Raw genomic sequence first — 14511 nt, forward strand, 5'->3', positions numbered from 1 at the left:
CAGGAATGCACAGATCTGGGATCAGGGGCAAAAAGATGGATGAAGTCTGTATTGGATGCTAGCCATCAAAGAAGAAAGCCTCACCTTGCGTTCCCTCAGTTTTACTGTACTATGAGGTGTGTGGTGTGGAATGCTCTGTTGGTCAGTTTGGGTCACCTGTCCTGGCCGTTCCTCCCTGTAAACGTGACCCTTTCACCTATGGCATTCCACCAGCTTGAGGATGGCCTTCATCTCCGTAGGGATAGACATAAGGAGTGACCTTTCTGCATCCCAGTGCCCCATGTTATCACTTCTACAGAAGAATGCTGCCTGAAAACCATGCAGTCAACTTCCAGAAAATGAAGTTCCTTAGATGAGTCTGAGCTGAAAAGTTAGAAAATTAATTCTGCTTTAGCTCAAACCAGAACAATCATGAACCTACTGTGTGATTTTCAGGAATAATATTCTCACGGTTATTAGGTTTGGAGTCGCAGACTCCTAGTTGATTTTTCTGTTCTCATGAAACTGTCTTCTCAGGTAGCCAATGGACGTTCTGTCCTTCTCGTGACTGATTGTAACTTGCGTTGACTCTTTTTGTGCAATGTGCTGGCAGACAGCTTATATTTTGGTACCTGTGTTTTCAATGGCACTAATGCAAATGAAATAAATTCCTCCTGTTGTGCTCTTTGCCGCAGGAGGACAATGGCCCTTCCATCATTACTTCCACACATTTTTTTCTTGCCCATAAGCAGCGTACAATGCTGTTGTGTGAGAAATGGTGTAAGTAGCTGCTTGGAGACATCCAGTAACACTGAGTTCAATGTTCTCCTGATGCTACAGAGGTGATCCCTGTGTAAAAGGCTGCTGCTTGCACCTCCAGCAAATAAAGCCAGAGACCTTGTACTCAGCTGTGGTGTAACTTGAGCAATGCTGTGTCGTAAACAGTGAGTGACTGGAGCCGGGCAGTGTCATAACGTGTTCTGAGTGCCATTTCCCCTTGGCAATATTCCTGACCCGCTAATCAACTCTAAAATTTGGCAGATGGTGCTTTCCGTCCGTCAGCTTCACAGCTCTCTGTTACTAGATGAATGCTGTTTTAAAGAGTTGGCATTGTTGAGGTATTGATGGGCAGTAATTAAAACACTGCTCTGGACCACGGATTTCTGCCAAGTCTACAATCTCTGGGCTTTCTTACTGAGTAGCAAGCTCTGATAACACAGTTGTGCTTCTCCCTCTTTGGCTCCCTAGTCTATCAACGTGGCCATCAAGAGTAAGATTCCTTGTGTTGTGGTGGAAGGTTCTGGCCGGATTGCTGACGTTATCGCTAGTTTGGTGGAGGCGGAAGGCACTCTTACTTCCTCATGTGTCAAGGAGAGCTTGCTCAGGTATCTGCCTCGCACCATTTCAAGGCTTTCGGAAGAGGAGACGGAAAGCTGGATCAAATGGGTAAGTGTGTGCTACTGCGAGGGGACATAGAGGACATAGGAGGTCAGGAGCAGCTAGTGACTTCCAAATAAGGGATCTGGTGAGACCTGTAGGATGTACAGGACTCCTTGCCATGACATATCCGAGTGGATAAAAATAGAAAAATTCCAGTTTTACAATTTATACAGATTGGAGCAAAAGGAGTGGGGGATTGTGACCTTTTGGAAAGGTAGTTTGGAAATGTAGGAAGAGGGAAGCTAAGGCCAGATGTTTTGTAACTACCTGCTCCCTGTATGCTCATGATTCCTCGAGCAATGGCTGCTAGAAGTCTAACTTGGCTGATGTGCTGGTTGGTATTGCAATATTTTTGCATGTTTTTTGATGGTGGGGAAATTGGATGTTTGCTGAATCTGACCTCACACCACTAAATCCTGCTGAACTGCTAAGAGACAAAGGATTGTCTAGTTTAGTATTATATATAGTATATATTTATTAGATTGTTTAGTATTTGATAGGAATGGTTGGACTCGATGATCCGGTAGGGTCTTTTCCAACCTGGTGATTCTATGATTCTGTGCTGTCCCTTGGAAATTTCAAATTGTAGTGAATCTCCTTCAGGATTCTCTCATTTGTTCTAAAAGTGCTTGTCTGTGTTTCTGCATCCCTTGAGTACTGGGCAGGACAGACTCCCCTTACAGCCTGGGAATGGGGCATTTAGGACTCACTGTTTGCTTGATCAGTTTTGCCACAGCAGCATCCCAGCACTGTGTCCACTGGCACTCTGTTAGTGTTGACGTAATAATTCTGCGTGCATGGGATGCAGGTGGAGGTTCAGCACTGAACATGCAGCAAAATGATTTTCTTTTGCTTCTCTGTGCCTCTTTGACCAGAGGTAGAGCTCTCAGGATGTCATCACTGTTGTGATCTATAAGCGACTCTTTATTACAAGAATATTTTTTTGGATACAAGGAAAACTGGAGAAGTCAGGAGACTTATCTGCTCTCTTGAGTTGTGTGAGCCAGTTTTAGGAAACTCTTGTGTGTCTCTGATTACCTGACCTTCAGAGGGACCTGGTTTTAGATATACCTCTCTTCTTAATACAGACAGAAGGAAATGGAGCTCCAGGAAAATCTTAATATACAGTTATTTTTCAGAAGTCTTGGTTCCAAAACCACTTCAGCTCACTGAGCGATCCATTAACTTCAGCTAATTGACTCTCTCAATTAACTGCCCAGCGCTTTATCCTGGGGTCTGAATCTGTTTTTCTCTCTTGGTTAATCATCTTCTACCCACGCTCAGAGAGGGGGTTGATTATGTATTCAAATCTCAGCTGAAGTTCTTAAGGGGGGGATGGGAAATGTTATTTTTTTTCCTGTACATGTAAAGCCCCTTTTCTCAGCTTTCTGCACCCAAACTTCTTCCTTTATGGGTTTTTTTATTGTTTTATGAATGTACCTTTGCAATTTGCCTGCAGGCCCTGGAGAGGCATCCAGGCACTTAAACTTCCCTGTGTATTTTCTTTGATGTGAGCCAAACAAAGCTTCTGCTATTGAAGTTTAAGGAGCTGTTGTTTCTGGTAAAGCCTGAGTCAGGATTTTAGCCAGAGCTTGGCAGACTGAGACCATGGGGCAACCTACAAGTTCTGCTGAGCAACCTGCTCCAGTTGACCCTGTTTCAAGCAGCAGAATCTCCAGAGCTATCTTCTAATCTCAACAGTTTTCTGCTTTTGTGTTAAGAAGCTTACAGGGAAAGGGGCAGAAATAAGACATGGTCCTGCAGACACCAAATCTAAACTTGTACTTTGTGGCATCCAAACCTGAAGAGGAAGAACTGCCCTCTGAGCAGCCCGTGAGCCAGAAGGTTTCCAGAAGGATCTCTGCGCTGGAGAATGTGGAGCTACTGAAGGCAGTTTTCCTTGTTTGGTCACCCGGCCATGGTCTTTGCAGCTTCTGCTGAGCTGCCTATGAGTATTCCTCACCTTCAGTCAGAAATGGCTAAAGTTATTTGTTATCTGTGTGCCACGATGCACACATCTTTATAAGGCTTGGTTATGTGAGAATCCATCTCTGTTTTTGACAGAGCAAAGGAGATGGAAGCGGTTTTCTTTAATAAACTGCTAGATCTTGTTTGGAACGTCTGTTGCCACAATCGTTCTTTTTCCTTTACAAGTAGTTTCTAATTACTGGGATTATATCTTTTTGGTTATGATGTTCTGCGTAGAGGGAATTGCAGTTATTTGCTGTATCTTCAGAAGATAATTAATCTTGTACTTTCAGTTTAAAATGAATCTCATTATCTGCTTCAGGACTTGATAAAATTTTAACTGTATGTAGGAATGGGACTGATGAGAAGCAGTTTTGCTGTGCTGTAATGGGAACTTCTTTTAAAGTTGCTCCAGGAGATCAACTACTAAACAGCCTGGACAGCTTTGAAATAGAACCTTTTCTTTTTGTAGATCAAAGAAGTCCTTGAGAACCCTCATTTACTGACAGTTATCAAAATAGAAGAAGCTGGAGATGAAATTGTGAGCAATGCCATTTCTTTTGCTCTTTACAAAGGCAAGTAGTTGTTTTTCTGTTCTTGTTGTTTTTCAATAGATGGTCAGAGATGGCTATTGACTTTCTAGAACAGCCTTCCCTAGAGCAGTACCATCTTTCTAGAGTTAAGCTCCTGCCACAGTCCAGAGCTTGTCTTCATCTGCAGTGGTGTTGACATCCTGCAGCAGCCTTGAGATCTGTTAATGTGGGTGAGATAGAGATTCAGTTCAGATAATTGGGAAGGCGTTCAGCAGAGCTTTGAGGATGCTGGGATAACATCTCCAAGAGCTGCACATGAGTATGCAACACAACCGGGATCAGTCAGCAAGCCAAGTGACCCCAGTGTCTTGCTAATATGAGTAGTCCAGAACCTGGGTTCTCTACCACTCCCGCATAGCAGAACTGGTATTTAGTGAAGGTTGTTAGGCACACCTTGCCTTCCTCTCAGTGCATGGAGAAAGCCCCTGAACATTATAGCTCCTCATGACGTTCCTTGGATAGGGTCCCATTGGGAATTCTGCAGAATATCTTTTGTGTAAAGGATGCAGGGCCATTGGAGAGCTGAACGAAACGTGCTGATTTTGGTTGATGAGGCACTCCTAGCAGCTTGTTTGTGGCCTATGTTGGACCATAAATATGTCTCTAAGCTTCCAGCATCCTTTAAAACCCAATCAGGAATACGTGCGTGAGTCTGGGGAAATACACTTGACAGGAGTCCTGCCAGGTAGAGTGCAAGTCGCAGAGATAAATAGAAGTATGCCAAGAAGCTTTTCAATCTCTGGTCTTTTACCTGGAGCATTGTTCCTCCTCTGCAGCTTTCAGCACCAATGAACATGACAGAGATAACTGGAACGGGCAGTTGAAGCTGCTGCTAGAGTGGAACCAGTTGGACCTGGCCAGTGACGAGATCTTCACCAATGACCGAAACTGGGAGGTACAGACCTTTACCATCTGAGTACAATGACACAGGACAGGGGAGCAGTGGGAAGAAAGGTGTTGTAACAGCAGCCACTATATCAGCACCTCAGCCTCTGTAGTGTTAAGTAAGAGTGTCTATTCCACCTTGCACTGACGTTACTGATGGCAAAGGTTATCTGCCCATGGCAGAAGCTCTCTAGGCCATCCAACAAAGGCAGGTGCCTACAGAGAAGAGGGATTCTGATGAAAGCGTGGCAGCGCGAAGGGAAATGTGGCAGTTAGGCACATATGTCTGGCCCTTAGGTAAGCTTTGTGTCTCACGTGCTCCCTGATATTTGCTTTTCCATTTCTTCCTAGTCTGCTGACCTGCAGGATGTCATGTTCACAGCCCTAGTGAAAGACAGGCCCAAATTTGTCCGTCTCTTCCTGGAAAATGGCTTGAATCTGAGGAAGTTCCTTACCACAGAGGTCCTTAGAGAGCTGTACACCAACAACTTCAGCAGCCTGGTGTTCAAGAACCTGCAGATCGCAAAAAACTCTTATAATGATGCACCACTCACATTCGTGTGGAAAATGGTTGAAGATTTCCGTAGAGGTCTCAAAAGAGATGACAAGAATAGCAAGGATGAGGTGGAGATAGATCTCTCAGTAAGTGATGAGCAGTTTCTTTCTGCTGAGTGATCGTTCAAAGGAAAATAGCAAAAATTATGTTCCGTTTCTGGTGTAGCAGAATTTGCTTTAATGGCCTCAGCAATGTTTTACATTTAATGTACTGCCCTGTTTTACAAATGCGTGTAAGGGTCTTCTAACTACAAGAAAAAAGGGGTGAATTTATTTGGGTTTTAAGTTAAAATATTGTCTATTAGAGCAATCAATGCACTAGTTACACTTATTTATGCTAATATAAATTTAGAATCTGGTACATAGGTACCAGAAGAATTTGGACTTATATTTTGGTATAGATTCTCGTGTCTTAAACCTTGATTGTTGCAATGTTGGGAAGCATCTTGTGGTCTTGATTTCATTGTTGGATAGAACCAGATTTTTCAGTTATTGCAGCACATTAGGTCCAAACATTAGATCAAGATCTGAGTTTCAAAACTGGAGCTCAGGCATCAGATAGGAAGCTTTTGAAATCAGGTTTTGACTTCAGAGATGTGATGCAACACATGCAGCATTTGAGGAAAGCGTGGTTTGGAAATGCTGGTTAGCACTGAGAGTTTCCACTAAAGCTTGCAGTTCTTAAAAGTCATTTTACAATAGCTTTACCTGATTCCTAACTGCTCTAATGCAAAGAAGACGGTGATATAGAAATTCCTCTCCGTTTTGTGAAGTTCAGGGTCTTGCTTAAACCCAAAAAGCCTATTGGTATAAAGTTAGTATTCCTTTTCGAGGATGATAATCTTTTTCTCTAAACACAAAGTCAAACTGTGTATGAAGCTACCTGAACTGCATGGGTTAAAGCCGAAATTTAAAGCAGAAAAGACGATGGACCTAAATGTCTTTTAATACCCACTTCAGGAAAAACAGGGAGACTGATACTTCCCCATCAAATAGGAAAATATAAGGCTTTATTGAAGTATAAAGTAACATAAATGTGTGACAAGTGCCAGATAGCTGAGAGAGGATTGGCAGCTGTAAAATGAAGAAAACATGAAAAGAAGAGTGGCAGACTAGGATTTGTTCCAGTTGAAAACTATTAAGTGAGCTTAGGTTTAAGGAGTTGTTACTCTTTCTTTCAGGATGAGTGTCCTATCACAAGGCATCCGCTGCAAGCTCTGTTTATTTGGTCAGTTCTTCAGAACAAGAAAGAGTTGTCTAAAGTAATTTGGGAGCAGGTACGTTGAATTCTCCTTTATTTCTCATTGCAAACAGCACAGTGGCATTCCTTGTCTTTGGTTTGTAAGCCTTTGAAGGCCCTGGATCCATTTTTAAACACAAAACCACAAGAGATAATTTCTAGATGACTCTATTATTGCCTATTTTGATTTTATGTGTGTATTTCATACTTTCCTTTCCTAATGTTGTGTGTGACTCAGCAGTCCAAGCTATCATTTACTTACAGTTGTATTGACTCAACCTCGGATGTCGAGTTCTCAAGTTGTAGTTGTTTTGAACGGGATGAGCTAATGTAGTCTGGGCACTCTGGGGTACATGAAGCTAGTCCAGACTGATGGACAGTGAAAAAGATCAGGCAGCTCATGGTAGAGCAGACCTTCCTTGGTGAACCTTCAGCCAGAGATGCAAAGCTGATATATAACTATGAAAGAGCCTTTTCAGACTGGTTACCAGGTCATCATACCAATACAGTGATGATTACCACTTGTTTTGTGGAACTAGATTTCATTTATTGAATTTCATTGACTGGGAACTGCAAAAAAAGGGGGATAATTTTTGAGGACTATTACCTTCCCTTGCCAGAGGGCTTTGCATGACTTGATTCTCTCTCCATAGACCAGAGGTTGCACTTTGGCAGCCCTTGGGGCCAGTAAGCTCCTGAAAAGCATGGCGAAAGTGAAGAATGATATAAATGCTGCTGGTGAGTCTGAGGAACTCGCTAATGAGTATGAGACCAGAGCAGTAGGTAAGTGCCTTCTTTAAGTCCTTTTAGAAATTTAATCAAAGAGGTCAGGAAATTGTTTCTTTTCTTGGAAAATTACTACTTTTAGTGCTCTCCAGGTCTGATGCGTAGCAACGATTGCGTAGTGATATACTTATTTCATGCAGAAAAACAAACTAATAACCCTAGTTTTGATCAACAAAATGCAAGGCAAAATGATTAATACAATTTGCCTGAAATGCTGCCCAGAAGTTCAGCCTGACTTATAAAGAAGAGAAGTGACATCTGAAAAGGAAGTAGAAAGCAAGCTTTATTTAGAAAACCATATAGCTAACATTAAATGCTTCCCTTTAATGTCAAAGTGTATTTTTACTGCTTGGAAATCTCTTCCGCACCACCTGTTCCCAGGAGAAACTGTGGGTCCTGTTTTGACTTAAAAACTGGGTGTGGGATTGGTAGAGAACTTGTTTCACTGGGAAGAAAATATCCCTTGCTCTGGTAGCAAAGCTGAAGGAAGACACCTAGATATCGCATGGAAAATATGGGATAAGAGAAGCTTTCTGTATAAGTGCTGGTAAAGCTCAGGTTGAGAAGAGCCATCCTCCAAATTTGCAGGAGTACTTTGAGAAGTAAATGGTGGTTGAAGTTCTGAACTTCAAAATCATTTACCTTCCTTAGTCTAAGACAAGCCACACTGTCGCTCACTGAGAACACAGATGTAGCTCAGGTTTTTTAATTCCTTTGTATGACCTTCAGTTTCTTCTACTGCAAGGACTGTCAGTAAATCAGAACTGAGCCCTGCATCTCACAGGCTGAAGTGACCAATAGTTTCTTATTTCATGAGTGTAATTGATGCCAGGAGAGCAAGGGAGAGCTCCTTTTCTGGAGCCATAATGATGATGTTACCTCAGTACCTACTTATTCTGCAAATTATTCCAAGAAACATGAAATGAAAGCCGGCACAGTTGGCAGACATCACAACAGGGATTAATTTGTAACACCCACAACTTAAAAATTCAAGCTTATCTGTGGTGCACCCTGTGGAGCAGGACCTTGGTTCCTAAATATTAATCATGGAATCATTAAGGTTGGAAAAGATATCTAAGATTGTCCCATCCAACCATCAGCCCAACGCCACCATGCTTACTAAAACATGTCACAAAGTGCCATGTCTACACATTGTTTGAACACCTCCAAGGGTGGTGACTCCACCACTACCCTGGGCAGTCTCTGCCAATGCTTCACCACTCTTTCAGTGAAGAAATTTTTCCTGGTATCCAATCTAAACCTCCCCTGGTACAACTTGAGGCTGTTTCCTCTCATCTGATCACTTGTTACTTGGGAGAAGAGACCAGCACCCACTCCACTACAACCTCCTTTCAGGTAGTTGTGGACAGTCATAAAGTCTCCCATCAGCCTCCACTTCTTCAGGCTAAACAACCCCAGCTCCCTCAGCTGCTCTGTATAAGGCTTGTTCTCCAGACCCTTCACCAGTTTCATTGCTCTTCTCTGGACTCACTCCAGGACCTCAATGTAGCGAGGGGCCCAAAACTGAACACAAGATTTGAAGTGTTGCATCTCTAGTGCTGAGTACTGGGGCAGGATCCCTGCCTCTGCTGTCCACACCAGTTTTTATACAAACCACGATGCTGTTGGCCTTGTTGGCCACCTGGGCACAGTGCTGGCTTACGTCTAGCAGGTTGCCTTGGAGAGAAATAAAACAAGTGTTGCCTCTCGGGCTTTATTGCAGGTTATGGCCTTGTTCTCTTGCCTGGTGCAGAAAGCAGTGGTTCTGTAGCTGCATTGCTGCTGTCGTCCCCATGAGTCAAATTATCTCATGGGTAAAGTGTAGTGGCTCTGCAGGCTGAATAGGGACAGCATAAGACTGTTGCTGGAAAGGCCTCTGGAGGCCTCTAGTCCAGTTGTCTTGTTGAGGTAGTGTTACCTCCAGGACTAAATCAGTTCAGTCATGGCTTCTTTTGGCCAAATCTTGAAAATCTCCACAGATGGATATTGTCTTATTGCTTCTAAAAGCAGATCGTATTTGTTCCTTTCTCTGGGGCTCATGGAGACCAGATTGACCTGCTGAACTTTGAGCTTTATTTCCATTTGTGTGTATATCAGAATGACTATGAAGCTGTTTCACAGTCCACTAAGTAGCGGCACAAGGCCATAGTGAAAAGATCTTGTTAGCAGAAAGTATATTCGACTTCACAAAGTGAAAACTGCTAAAACAGGCTCTGTTAAGGGGATTTGCATCCTTCAGGACTCATTATTTAGCCAGACATTGAGGAGTAACCAGGTCCCACTGAAGTCTGTTTGCATATTGCAGTGTATGTGGTGATACCAGCCGAAAGTATCGCTCTGTGTGTGTGTCCTCGCAGTCACAGCAACACAACTGTTGGTGAACGGCCTGGGAAAACGCGCTGTGAGAGGGAAGAGCTTCTAAGGCAGGCTGGTGTGTTTTGTAAGAGGCTGGATCGCTCTCCAGGGCAGTGATGCTCTGTCACAAATTCCCCGAAAAGAGCTGCCTTGGAGAGCAAAACATCCAGAGCTGAAAAGAGAAATATTTTTTCACTTTATGTGTGTGGTTAGTGGCAAAAATCTGTGGGTGGATTAAGCTGCTCATAGCTCTTCTAAAACAACTGTTTGCAATGGTTCTACCGGTGAAAAAACATTAGTTTCTGCCCTTGTTCTTCAACCCTGCTATTAATATGGGACTACTGGGACTGACTATGAGTTATTAGATCAGTGCTAAATGAGTGAAAGGAAGGTGAAAGAAGCAGATATACTGAGTCATTTGAGTAGGAGAAGTTCATATTTTTCCCGTATTTTCTAGTGCTGAACTCTGCTTAATGCTGTCTCTGTAGGAGCTGATTTAGTAGTACAGTTGTGTGTCCAGGCGTGAATTCTCTTTGAAAGCTTAACACTTGTACGTGGAGTTGTAGAGCAACGCATGCGTTGCTTTGCTTTGCTGAAAACATGGGAAAAGTTTTTGTATCTGCATGCTTTAATATTACAAATATTGTACTTGGGAAGTCAGTGAAGCCAATTGCACCCAGGTTGGTGGGAAATTGAATCTGAAGTTGTAGCTCAGCGTGGAGCTGCCCCTTTCTTCCAGAGCTGTTCACCGAGTGCTACAGCAGCGATGAAGATCTTGCTGAGCAGCTGCTGACCTATTCCTGTGAAGCCTGGGGAGGGAGCAATTGTCTGGAACTAGCAGTGGAAGCTAAAGACCAGCAGTTCATTGCACAGCCAGGAGTGCAGGTAATGTTTTTGAAAATCGTAGAACCATAGAATTGTTTGGTTGCAGAAGACCTTTGAGATCGTTAAGTACCTGTCCACTAGTGAACTGTTTCTCTGAGCACCTTGTCCACCCATCTTTTAAATATCCCCCCAATGGGGACTAAACCTCTGCCAGTGCTCGAGAACCCTTTTGGTGAAGAATTTTTTCCCAATATCTGAACCTTCCCTAGTGTAACTTGAGACTGTTTCCTCTCATTCTGTCATTTTTTCACTTGGGAGAGGAGACCAGCACCCACCTCTCTACAACCTCCTTTCAGGCAGTTGTAGACAGTGATAAGGTCTTCCCTCAACCTTCTTTTCTCCAGGATAAACAGTTCCCTCAGCAGCAACTTGTAAGGCTTAGTCTCCAGCTCCATTCCCGTTCTCTGGACACTCTCCAGTCCCTCAATGTCTGTCTCCTCCTGAGGGGCCCAAAACTGAACTCAGGGTTCGAGGTGTGGCCTCACCAATGCTGAGTACAGGGAAGGATGTCTTCCCTGATCCTGCTGGCGACGCTGTTTCTGATAGAAGCCAGGATGCTGTTGGCGTTCTTGGCCGCCTGGGCACACTGCTGAAAAGAAGGTGCACAGATTACTGTAACTCTTGTGATCTGGGTAGCTTAAAAACAAGGTGAATATATGTGCTGTGAAATGCTACCTCCTCATAACCATTCTGTGAAAGGCCAATGCTCAGACACTGTTCTTGTGGAAGTGAGAGCATTCAGGCAAGGTTTCCCAGCCCTGTGAACACTAAATTGCAAAGCATGCTCACAGAGTCGGTGTCTGCAGTGTTGTGAAGTGTGTCCCTGAGACCACTGATTTGGGCTGGCAGGGGACAAGGCGTGTGGTTCCTCCTTAAAATAGGCAGTGGCTGATTTGCCCACAGATCCTAAGTCAGGAGGAGAAAGCTTGATATAGGTTTCAAATCATAATAAGCTTGATAAGGACTGCCTGAAGTGACTTTTTCCTTGGCACAACTCCTGTGTACTCTGTACATGTGCTGCGCAGTGTCAAGGGCCTCGTAAACCAGGTCAAGTCCTGCTCAGCCTCTCCTTGAACTCCTCATCATGTAGAATGAAGGGTGGTTGGACTAAGGAACCAGCACATGGTTACTGATGCAGAACGCTTTTTGTACTGTTGAAACAGGAATCCAATTTATTTTGATACAAAGCTCAAAGTTTTGGGTTATTTTTTACTTCATCAAATGTTCTCCAATAATGTTCTTCAGTTATTTTGTTGCCTTTAGAAGAAATGAGAATGTTTTCTTGTTCCCTGCAGAATTTCCTTTCCAAGCAGTGGTATGGAGAGATTTCAAGAGATACCAAGAACTGGAAGATTATACTGTGTCTGTTCTTTTTCCCTTTAATAGCCTGTGGTTTCATCTCATTCAGGTAATCAACTGGCTTCTTATTAGCAGAAGCAAAGTCAGTCAATTAATCATAGTATCATAGTACAATTCAGGCTGGAAGGGACCTCTGGAGATTATCCAGTCCCACCCCCTACTCTCAAAGCAGGGTCACCTAGAGCAGGTTGCCCAGGACTGTGTATAGTTGGATTTTGAGGATCTCAAAGGATGGAGACTCCATGGCCACTCTGGAAACCTGTTTGTGTTCAGTCACTCTCAAATAAAGATATTTAATGGCTGAAGGAGCTTCTGACAGATTGTCCTCACTCTGATCTGGAGTCAGGATGTGCCGATCTACTTGCATGCCTGAAGTCAGTGGATCCAGAGTGGTGTTAACTTTGAAGTATCACCCTATGCTAGACATTGCATCTTTCTCATTTTCAATTTGATGAAAAGCATGAATGTTTCTAAGCATACAAACTGTGTTTTGAGACCTTTTCCCTTTTTTAATTCTTCAGGAAGAAGCCTGTGGAGAAGAGTAAGAAACTCTTCTTGTATTATGTATCTTTCTTCACCTCCCCCTTTGTCGTCTTCTCCTGGAATGTCATCTTCTACATCGCTTTCCTGTTGCTCTTCGCCTACGTGTTGCTTATGGATTTCCAGAAGGAACCTACCATCCTGGAGATCATCCTTTACGTGCTGGTCTTCATTCTGCTTTGTGATGAAGTGAGACAAGTAGGCAGCGCTTGCAGACCCAAAAAGTTTAGTGCTAGATTAAAAGCTTTGCATTTTCTTCCCTGCTTCCTAGTAGTGTAAGGCAGTGCTGGCTGCTTCTATGCGACAAGGGAACAAATTCCTGGGAAATATATTCAGGAAACTCGAGGCACAATGGATTTTTTTCCCCTGAGATTTAATCCCTGCTTGCATCCTGATAGCTGCTGTCTCCATGCACCAAGAGGAATGTATATTTGCTTTGAGACTGTGTAGATAAGCTGATGCTGGTGGAGATATTTCTCAGCAAAGCTTGGCTTGGATTGCCAAAGTATCCAGAGGTTAGATTTATCCAATTTATCTTGATGCATGCCTCTAGATCCAGTGATACCTGCCTCTCTTCTCCATGTCCCAACCTCTTTTTTTTTTTTTCTGTTTGACCAATCAGCAACATATCATTATGTGCTTTCATTTATCTATTAATCATGAATATGGTTTTTGCTGGTTTCATGTAGTCTCAAGAAGCAGCTTTGGACTGCCTGCATGGATTATACTGGTGTAGTTTGGGAAAAGCATGCAGGATTGCATTTATAGCCAGCCACTTATTTGTTATTCCTCTCCTTTTTGTTTTTACGGGGTCATATGAAAAATGTTGGTTTTCAGGCACACTGCTCTCTACCAGTCAGAGATCAGAGCAGTGGGATGATGCTGGAGAAATTGAAGGAGAAATGGGTACAGTGCTGCTTTCTGATTGTCCTGTAAGGCTTTAGTTTCCATGTGAGTGATCTGCTGGATCAAACCACCCTGCAACGACATTTCTTACATGAGCTCAAATGACGTGGCTGAGTGTTGATCTTACTGTGCTGAACTTGCTGTGTGGCCTTTATCTATTGGTGCCCTCTTTAAGGCAACTTTACCTCCTAAGGAAAATGGGGAGAAGTAAAAGACTGTTGCAGTCAAAACACCAATAGAGTGTTTATTTCTGCTGATTTAGGTTCTGATGTCTCTAGACCTGTCCTTGCACTTCCCGTATGTACCCAGCAAATGTCCTGGGGAAAGCCTTGGGGACAGAGACCTTTTTTCCTACCAAAGTCACTATTTCTCACCACCGTGACCAGGTAGTGTCAGATCCCAGTAATCCTATTAATAGCTGATGGCTGGACTGTATCAGCTGGGTTGTGGGAATGAGAAGATAGCTAAATCAGAGACTTTATTGAGGGTTTAAAGTTATCTTAAGCCTGTGTCCTGGCTTCAAGCCTGTTTTGCTAAGGAGCAAAATGCAGAGCAGTGTGCCAAACCTCTAAGTTTCTCGGGGAACTTCCGCCTTGGCTTCCTCTCAGATAGACTGGGTGTGCACTGGTCTAACTCTGCAGTGAAAATAGTATCTGTGTCCTAAATATTATAAAAACCAAATAAAATGGGTTGTCTTAGATCTTGTTTTTATATCAAAGAAAAAGTAAGAGCAACGTTGCCTGGGGTCCTACTGCGGTCAGATAACCAGTTTTGGGGAGAAATCAGCTCTCAGAGTGGTGTGTCTTTGCAAATGACACCTACCAGGAGCTGTTCCATATTACAAGCAAGTAGATCTCCTGAATGGTGAAACAGAATCATATCTGAGCTGTAAGCCTCTGCCTTAAACCTGTTTTTACTTCTGATGGTCCTAGAGATATTTAACTAGCCAGAGCTATTTTCTGACAGGACATTTAGAGCTGTCATGGCAATAGTGAAATTGGAGATGCCTTTTTCCTACTG

General features: G+C 43.2%; 1 protein-coding gene across 4 annotated transcripts in view; it reads left to right on the forward strand.

Annotated features, from left to right (window-relative positions):
* TRPM8 (transient receptor potential cation channel subfamily M member 8) overlaps positions 1 to 14511 on the forward strand; it is a 64821-nt gene that overhangs the window by 35286 nt on the left and 15024 nt on the right. For 2 of the 4 annotated variants that reach the window (XM_069860657.1, XM_069860660.1), the window contains exons 9-17: positions 1228 to 1425; positions 3860 to 3962; positions 4757 to 4875; positions 5217 to 5507; positions 6602 to 6697; positions 7314 to 7443; positions 10541 to 10686; positions 11982 to 12094; positions 12567 to 12783. In XM_069860657.1, coding sequence (XP_069716758.1) covers positions 1228 to 1425; positions 3860 to 3962; positions 4757 to 4875; positions 5217 to 5507; positions 6602 to 6697; positions 7314 to 7443; positions 10541 to 10686; positions 11982 to 12094; positions 12567 to 12783 — 1413 coding nt within the window. The remainder of the gene's footprint in view (positions 1 to 1227; positions 1426 to 3859; positions 3963 to 4756; positions 4876 to 5216; positions 5508 to 6601; positions 6698 to 7313; positions 7444 to 10540; positions 10687 to 11981; positions 12095 to 12566; positions 12784 to 14511) is intronic. The other 2 variants (XM_069860658.1, XM_069860659.1) reach the window with 2 other exon arrangements.

The sequence above is a fragment of the Phaenicophaeus curvirostris genome, chromosome 7, assembly GCF_032191515.1.
Source record: "Phaenicophaeus curvirostris isolate KB17595 chromosome 7, BPBGC_Pcur_1.0, whole genome shotgun sequence".
Lineage (NCBI taxonomy): Eukaryota > Metazoa > Chordata > Aves > Cuculiformes > Cuculidae > Phaenicophaeus > Phaenicophaeus curvirostris.